The 9,415-nt window shown below is 44.9% G+C and overlaps 1 protein-coding gene across 1 annotated transcript in view; it reads right to left on the bottom strand.

Annotated features, from left to right (window-relative positions):
• The window catches only part of LOC124615698 (probable salivary secreted peptide), a 38,033-nt gene extending 30,039 nt beyond the window's left edge, over positions 1–7,994 (bottom strand). The window contains exon 1 of the mRNA XM_047143736.1: positions 7,640–7,994. Within this exon, the coding sequence (XP_046999692.1) occupies positions 7,640–7,762 (123 nt within the window). The 5' untranslated portion in view covers positions 7,763–7,994. The remainder of the gene's footprint in view (positions 1–7,639) is intronic.
• Between the last annotated feature and the right edge of the window lie 1,421 nt (positions 7,995–9,415).

The following is a 9,415-nucleotide window of genomic DNA, read 5'->3' on the forward strand; positions in this document are numbered from 1 at the left end:
CATTACAGCATCAATGTGAATACATACACAAGAGCGAATTGGAACATACAGAGACTGCAACTGAAAAAAAAGCCTTCTTGTGCCTGATGATCATTAGAAGAAATCGAAACTGGCAAATTGCTTGATATGTTGCCTGGAGGCGCCACGTTTCGGTTCTTCGGATGACGAATGTTTGATTTCGTGTTTAAATGATAATCATACTCCATCACAAGCAGTGGATAGTAATAAAATAATAATTCTTTAATTCTTTGAGAATGCCAACCATTCAAGCTGCCGGAAAGTCGGCTTTTCAATCAAACGACTGTAAAAAAAATAAAAATAAATAAAAATAAAAACCTCCTCCGGGCTTTCCGCCCTACATGACACAGCACACAGAATACGAAAATAACGGTCTGTATCGGTCGACATGCAGTTCATACAATACCAATAGGTTACCTGTAATTCATTCTAGTACCGTGTGCGATTTTATTTACGATGAGTCATAAGGTGACTTTGATATAATTCTGCTGAACACAGCTACATAATACATAATAGTTGAAATCGATCTGCAGTACACAGATTAAAAATTTACGACCGATGCCGCCCTTTCTCCTATCTTGGATCTCATTAATACGGTCGTGGAGCAGACCTTTCTGATGAAAACAAACTTGCAGTTCATAAAATATTTCTTAGAGACGAAATTAAGATGTAGAAGATGCACTTAATGACATATCGTATTTTTAAAAAAAATGAATTCTCACGTTACTGTTTTTCCACTTTGAACTGTCCCCTTAAAACGTGAAAAGTTTCATTACACTCGATGAAATCAGTGGTAGTGAACGAGCAGTTTACTTCCGGTGTGTTCTCGTGTTCCACCCGAAGGCAGTAAGTGGCGGAGCTCCAAAGCTACCTGGCGGGTAGCGTCAGGCAGAGATGTTATGAGTAGTGGACGGATCAAGTGCAGACGCGTGTGGATTCAAATACGCCCTACTGTAGTACTGTAAAAGCTGATACGTCCGGCAAGTGTGAGAATCGAACGGGCGCTCTCCAAGTCGGACGCCACCATTTAACCACGATTTACGGCGGCTATCTGGAGAGTAACAGAGTCTTTGAAATAAAAAAATTAACAATGTGGAAAAGTCACCATATACATTTTAAGGGTTCACTCCTAAGCTACTTTCTACATAATTACCATTCAATTTGAGGCACTTATCATAATGTGGCACAAGTTTTTCTATACCGTTTCTGAAGAAATTTTGTGCCTGCCATTTCAATACCAACTGGTTTATACCGGCACACAGTTCAGCGTCAGTATCAAAGCGTTGTGCACCCAGCCATGTCTTCTTTGTCGTGAAAAGGTGATAGTTGCTAGGCGCCAAATCTGGGCTGTATAGTGGATGATCAAATACCTCCCATCAAAAATCCCGTGGGAGCTACCGGGGTACGATTGGCCGTGTGTGGTACGTACGTTGATGTGAAAAACAGAATTTTCCCGCTAAGTTTTCCCCGACTCTCGTATTGTATCGCCCGCCTTAACTTTTGTCAGTGTTTGAGAAATTACAATTGGTTTGAAGTTTTACGGCAACAAAAATCTAATCACAGAACGCGAGATTTTCTATTGCAGCTCACATTTTAACACGTCATAGAAGGCAAACTGACGGAGATGGAGACCTCACGCTACCGCCGCTGCATGTGTACTGAGTGTAGGAACGTTATGGCATCAAGATGGCGGCTGTAACCCTTCCAGTGCCGCGGTAGACCAAAACACTTTCTGGACAGCCCTCGTAGCAATGTGGCTCGCGGAGATGTCGATGCAGAAGGTACAACCAGAAGATTTTACGTTCAGTGACAATGATCACGAAAGCCTACAGGCGCTGCTGCTATTGATCGACACACCGTGTGGGCTGTTTATACGATCATTTTCATCTGAGCACCCATTCACGAACGCAGAACATCGCGACAAAATCGTTACAAACGTTTGCTCTTCTGAGTAGCACTCTGTAACCCTACCTGCCTTCATTAGATTTGCCTAATCAGCTAACGACAGTTTATGTAGTGCAGATGACTGCAGGAAAAACAAGTGAGTCACATTTAACGAGGATGTTACCAACCGCCGGCTAATGGCCGAGACACCGACGGAAGACAACGGCGCAACCTTGCCGCTGCGTTAGCGCCTTCGGCTGTTCCTCGCGACGTAACGCGCCGAGACGCACTGCCTTACCTACATTAATTATGTCGTCTTTTCCTTTATTCTTCATTCATACCAATCACTCTCATTAAGAGTCAGTATCTATAACGAGCCAATGACCTTCCGATGATAAATCACGACAAAGTTGGTTTACCAACAGTCAAAAGTTCTCACACTATTCAATAATAATAATTATGCTCAATAATATATTACATTGTGCTTCCCTTATTTTTGAACTAGTGTCTCTAAACGAAATCAGCATATCACGCCACATGATGCTACGACGTGTACAAAGAGAGGTAGTTTTCTCTTCAGCTGAATAAGCTCCCAGAAGAACAGTTCATATCGTAAATTAATATTTGTGTTTGCTTTATAGTGCCCGGTGCTACACTGTTGATGAAACGCATTATTGAAAATTGCTAACGAAATTTTTAGAACCACTGCAGACACACCCTTACTCTCCTGATACTTCAGCCATTTGACTTCTACTTATGGCATGTATCGGTTAGAAAAATGCACCGATGATGGCTGATATCAGTCGAAATCGATTTGGAAGAAAAATAAATTACGTTGCCGCGACTGGTTGCTACATTCTTTATAATTTTATAACTTTAGCCATTTTTGTCATTCTCCCGGCTCCAGAACGCAGGAACGCCCTCTCCTCTGATTGGCTGAGATAAACTGTGGCCAAACTCGTTTGACAAGGTTGGACAAAAATATGAAAACACTGCGAGAGATGCATGCTGGAACATAAATGCAGATGCTGCCTAATGCTGCGGGTTGCGCTTTTGTATCTGATACGAATGGCGCACATGCTATGAACTCAACACGATGCAAGTAACAGTCGTGGTAAAATGGTCCAAATGGCTCTGAGCAACATAGGACGTAACATCTGAGGTCATCAGTCCCCTATAACTTAGAACTACTTAAACCTAACTAACCTAAGGACATCACACACATCCATGCCCGAGGCAGGATTCGATCCTGCGACCGTAGTAGTCACGCGGTTCCAGACTGTAGCGCCTAGAACCGCTCGGCCACTCCGGCCGGCAAGAATGGTAAAAGATTTTCCTGACAAGTATATGGGACTTGTACGAGGGTTGGAACTTTAATAGTGGCAACTATTTATTTACAGGTCGTACTAAATAGATACGCGTTTCAAAGTATTATTGACCTTCAGAGTAGTCACCAGCATTGTGTATAACCCGTTGCCAGCGATGTGGAAGTGGTAGAATACTCTTAGCAGTGCCAGGTGTGTTGACAGTTGGAGCGGCGCGGTCTATTGCCCGACGAATTTGTAGCAGTTCTGAAGCGAATGCCGTGAAATGTTTCCTTCAGTTTAGAAATCGAGTTGAACTCACGAGGGCTTAAGTGAGGGGAGTGCAGTAGGTGGTATAGCACTTAGCAGCCCCATCAGTCAACAAATCAGTAACAGCTTGCACTGTACATACTTGAGCATTGTCCGGTAAAATGGTCAGTTCGTGCAGAAAGTGTCATCACATCTGTCTCTGTGCTGTTCCTTTTTTGGAACACAACCTACGACCACTTTAGAGACAGAAGTGATGACACTTTCTCCAGGACCTGACCATCATTTTGCAGGGCAGAGCAAAAGCACATACAGTGCAAGCTGTGATTGATTTGTTTGACTGATGGGGCTGCTAAGTGCTATACCACCTACTGCACTCCCCTGACTTGAGCCCTCGTAATTTCAACTCGATTTCTAAACTGAAGGAAACACTTCACGGTATTCGCTTCAGAACTGCTACAAATTCCTCGGCCAATAGATTGCGCCGCTCGAAGTGTCAACACAACTGGCACTGCTAAGAGTATCCTACGACTTCTACATCGCTGGCAACGGGTTATACACAATGCTGGTGACTACTCTGAAGGTCAAAAATACTTTGAGACGCGTATCAATTTTGTACGAGCTGTAACTAAATAGTTGCCACTATTAAAGCTCCAACCCTCGTATTTACCCATTCCGAGTCCAGTGGAAGCTGTTTTGAATGCCAATAGTTTTCCTACACAGTATTGGCATGGTAACGTGTTACGTATTTGATGTTTGCGTATTCATACTTCTTGAAAACTTGAATGACCTGCGGACATTTCTATTTTTTGGTAGGAATAAGCGGAACGAAGGCGCTCTCTGTTCTGGACAACAGTGTGCATGTTCCAACAATTCGTATTTGAAGCTCCTCAATTTTCCTATTAGCAGGGCGTCTGCAGGGTCTGTGGGATCCCTCGTGACAGGACAAACGAGGAGGCGGCGTGGGTGTCGATGCCTCGTTGACAGTTGCGGGAAGACTGTCACACACAGGCCGACCACTCTGGCACCTGATTTCTGCGTGGCTGACAGACAGGCAGAGAAATGCGGAAGTTTTCCTCCGGATGTATCAGCGGCTGCGGGAGTCAAAAACGCAGATCTGGTTTGCTGTCTGTCAGACACGTTTCATTCTCAGCGACAGTCTGACAACGCCGTTCCACCCAGTGTTGACGGAAACCATCTTCCACAAGATGGCTCGCTCTTATATAGGGAATTTTTAATCTAAGTAGAAACGGTAGTGAGTGTATTTTTGAATGGGAAGATGACGTAAACCACATCCTGTTTTCGTGTCCAAAATTTGACTGTGAAAGGTGGGACTTCTTTATGACATTGCTGATTACGGCATGTCACCTCCCTCAATCAGTTTTTTCTCTTTTGTTACTAAAGACATTCGTCTTTATAAACTGTGATTTTCTTTAAGAGTATTCGGAAAAATCTGTGGGTTTTAATGATATGCGTTTTTCACTTTTATAACTTGCTTGTTAAGCAATTTCCGTGCTACTGCGAATTGATAAATCACAACTGTCTAATTTACTTCACGATTTGTGTTACCGATTTATGGTGGACAAAATTGTGACAGAATGGGTTCTTGTATCTGTAAACATGAAATGGTTCAAATGGCTCTAAGCACTATGAGACTTAACATCTGAGGTCATCACTCCCCTAGACTTACAACTACTTAAATCTAACTAACCTAAGGACATCACACACATCCATGCCCGAAGCAGGATTCAAACCTGGGACCGCAGTAGCCGCGTGGTTTCCAGACTGTAGCGCCTAGAACCGCTCGGCCACCGCGGCGTAGCTCTTTGCAGAACACTATACGTTCGTTCGATGTTCCCAGCACCACACTCTGCAAGTTGATGCGACGTATAACACTACATCTTCGACGACCAGCCATCAGCCGTAAGACTGTTGATATTTTTGACAATATATCGATATTTAAAAGTTTACCATAATCGGCTCTTGCTGTATCCAAAATAGCATCGATATATCGGTATATGGCCGAAAAAAATGGGGTCTTATGTGCCTGTACAAATATTGTAAATATACTGCCCGTTTTAGAGCTGTATGTTTAAGTATTGATTAATTATTAGATATTCTGTACATCAACAAGATAGCAGCCTGCTTATACACCTTACAGCAAGAACTGAAAGGAAAACGATGCACTTTCACTCTTGGCGGTAATCACTTTGCTAACAATGGTAACTGCAAGTAAGTGGCACAATAAAAGGTGTCTGATGAGTACGTCGTTTGGTTTCGTCACGTATCGGATTTGTCCGGAACACTTCATGCCGACTTCCCTGTTTCTTCAGTTCTGCCAACGCCAGCGACCTAGCAGTTCCAGTGTCAAAATTGCGTGGTGGAGCTAAACGTTGCAGTTTCAGTTGGTAGCGCCGGGCGCCGATTACGTCAGCATTTCCCCTGACACGTCACCGCCCACCGCAAAGACCAGTCTCGTCATTTAGATTTTTGTTCATCATTTTCAGGGAAGTCTTTTTGAAGAATTCCGATGTTCTTTAAGGCAACTGGTGTGCTATTTCTTCACACTGGAAATCATGTTACTCCATTCACCCCGCCACCCCCGAGTGCATTCGGACTCCTTTTGTGCCACATATACTTGCTTCACATAGTCGAAAAGAAAGGTTGGGCATAATGAAAGCTCAAAAAGTAGAAAGACTCGTTCACACAGTGAAAGTAAAATTATGTTCTACTACAATTTGCCGGCCGGAGTGGCTGAGCTGCTCTAGGCGCTACAGTCTGAAACCGCGCAACCGCTACAGTCGCGGGTTCGAATCCTGCCTCGGGCATGGATGTGTGTGATGTCCTTAGGTTAGGTAGGTTTAAGTAGTTCTAAGTTCTAGGGGACTCATGACCTCAGAAGTTAAGTCCCATAGCGCTCAGAGCCATTTGACCCATTTTTCTACTACAATTTCAAATGAACAACATGAAATATTTATCGAAAATTATGAAAAAATATAACCTGAAGTATAATCGGAATTTTATGTGCCCATTCGATAGAGCGATTAGTCAAGTGCAGTATTCGTTTTATCGATGTACCGGGTGATCAAAAAGTCAGTATAAATTTGAAAACTTAATAAACCACAGAATAATATAGATAGAGAAGTAAAATTTGACACACATTCTTGGAATGACATGGGGTTTTATTAGAACCAAAATGCAGGATGGCGCTCCACCCTTATTGCTAGACGCGTGAAAGATCTCTTGCGCGCGTCGTTTGGTGATGATCGCGTGCTCAGCCGCCACTTTCGTCATGCTTGGCCTCCCAGGTCCCCAGACCTCAGTCCGTGCGGTTATTGGGTTTGGGGTTCCCTGAAGTCGCAAGTGTATCTCGATCGACCGACATCTCTAGGGATGCTGAAAGACAACATCCGACGCCAATGCCTCACCATAACTCCGGACATGCTTTACAGTGCTGTTCACAACATTATTCCTCGGCTGCAGCTAGTGTTTAGGAATGATGGTGGACATATTGAGCATTTCCTGTAAGGAACATCATCTTTGCTTTGTCTTACTTTGTTATGCTAATTGTTGCTATTCTGATCAGATAAAGCGCCATCTGTCGGACATTTTTTGAACTTTTGTATTTTTTTTGGTTCTAATAAAACCCCATGTCATTCCAAGCATGTGTGTCAATTTGTACCTGTCTATCTACATTATTCCGTGATTTATTCAGTTTTCAAATTTATCCTGATTTTTTGATCACCCAGTATATTAGCGGGGACAGTAAAACACAAAGAACAAACAGGAACGCAGGAGCTAAAGCACCGCCTTGGCCTGCGTTTGCTACATCTGTGCAGCAGCGCTGCTCAGTCGCTACTGGCGTTCTGCTTATTCTTTGTGTTTTACTGTCCCCGTTAATATACATCGATAGAACTAATATCGCACTTGACTAATCTGGAATCGCTCTACCGAATGGAAACGCTAAATTCCGCTTTAAAAATAATTTTGTTTGTAACGGGAAAGAAACCTCCAGTAAAGCAAACCTACTTGGAGACCCATAACATACTACTTGAGTGCGTTACCAGTTATTAATAAAGTTGGTACATTTGCGGTGCGAGGCGCCGCTACACAACGTCAGCATTGGCTCTGACGGCCACTGCTCCGGACTCTGACGTCCCACTTGCCTGCAGGATGCCGTACTCAGCTGGCGACGGTCCGTAGTCGAAAGGCGAGGCGGCGCTGGAGCAGACCAGCAGAGCTGCGACCGCGGCGGCCGCCACCGCCAGAAGCGTCCTGGAGTGTGCCATCTCTGTTTTCGCTCCTCTGTGTTGCCGCCGGCTTTAAATGTGGCGAAACGGTGCGCAGCCGGTGTCTATATACGCACGCACGGCCGCCTCCCCCACTCCTGGTTCCGCGGCTGCGACACGGTGGCGCGTGAGATCCCCTTTTCCTGTTATCGGGAAGATGACGAGACTGCGCTTCTGAGAAGGCGCTTGCCCAACGGGGGCTCGTTACGCCTTATCAGCTGCTGCCTGCCCCGGCTGTCAGTCGCGCCTCTCCGCGAACAGAGCAGGCTAACCGTAAAGGCGACGTCCCGCCTGCGACAGATCCCCGTGCAAACAGTCAGCTGTGTGCGGCTTGACACCTTCGTAAGACTGCGCTGACGTGTCTGCAGCCGCTGACGGCCGCCTCCGGAGAGGTGTGCGCACGCGCCAACACTTAGTCGCCCCTCCTGTGGTCGGCTCGCCGTTGACCGGCGCTTCTGTTCCAGCTGGGAGCCAGCGCAAAAGAGCTTCTCACAGTTGCTGCACCGTTTGCAGAATGCAATCTATACGTTTCGATCCATAGTGACGCAATAAGTGCTCACAGGCTGGATCACTCTGCGTAATAACCTCAGATACTTCCGGAACCGTAAAAGATATCGCAATTCCGTCTTCAATCGGATGAAGTACAAGAAAACCTCACAAGACGATGTACAGTCTATTTCACGGCTCTATTAAAGTATTACTGTCGAAACCTCTAAATGCCTGCTTGTTAAAAAGCCTATATAACTTTGCATTTTTTGATATGCTATTTTCATTATGAAAATAGCGTCCATTTCTGACCTTTCTTCTCGGAAACCCCTTTATCCCTCGATATACAAACCGAACGAGGCGGTGCCGTAACACCAATTGGGCAGGACGGCGATTCAAGCCCCATATAGTCATGCAAATTCAGCTTTTTCGTCCCTCCCATAATCGCTAGAGGTACAGGTTGAAAAAGACAATCACAGTTTCCTTCCGATTCCTTCCACAATCCAAGCTCGTGCTCCATCTGTAATGATCATCGACGGACAGAAAATGATATGATCGTACGGCATTGTTGGCCGGGAGATCCCATGCGTGGTGTTCGGCAACCGAAATTGCAAGTGCTTTTTAGCTGACGCCACTTCGGCGACTTGCGAGCCAATGGTGATGGAAGACACACAACACCCAGTCATCTCGAGGCATAGAAAATCCATGACCCCGCCGGGAATCGAACCCGGGGCCACTTGCGTCGCAAGCGAGAACGCTACCGCAAGACCACGAGCTGCGGGCAGACTCTTTCTTCCTTCGTTGATTAACAGGCTTTCAGATATTACTTTTACTGAGTCGTTCGGATTTCTGGTGTATACATTATGTGCTACATCTTAAACGCTGATTCCCTCTATAACTTCCACAATCGTTGGTATTTGCTGTTTTAGATATTAAAGATAAGTAAATGAATACGAAAAAATATTGTAATAGACCCGACATAAAAAAACTGGAATTTTGTGGGAAGCTCCTATGGGACCAAACTTCTGAGGTCATCGGTCCCTAGACCTACACACTACTTAATCTAAATTAACGCTAAGGACAACACACACACACACACACACACACACACACACACACACACACATTCCCCACGGAGGACTCGAACCTCCGATATGAAAAAACTGT

This window comes from Schistocerca americana, chromosome 5, assembly GCF_021461395.2.
Source record: "Schistocerca americana isolate TAMUIC-IGC-003095 chromosome 5, iqSchAmer2.1, whole genome shotgun sequence".
NCBI classification, from domain to species: Eukaryota; Metazoa; Arthropoda; class Insecta; order Orthoptera; family Acrididae; genus Schistocerca; species Schistocerca americana.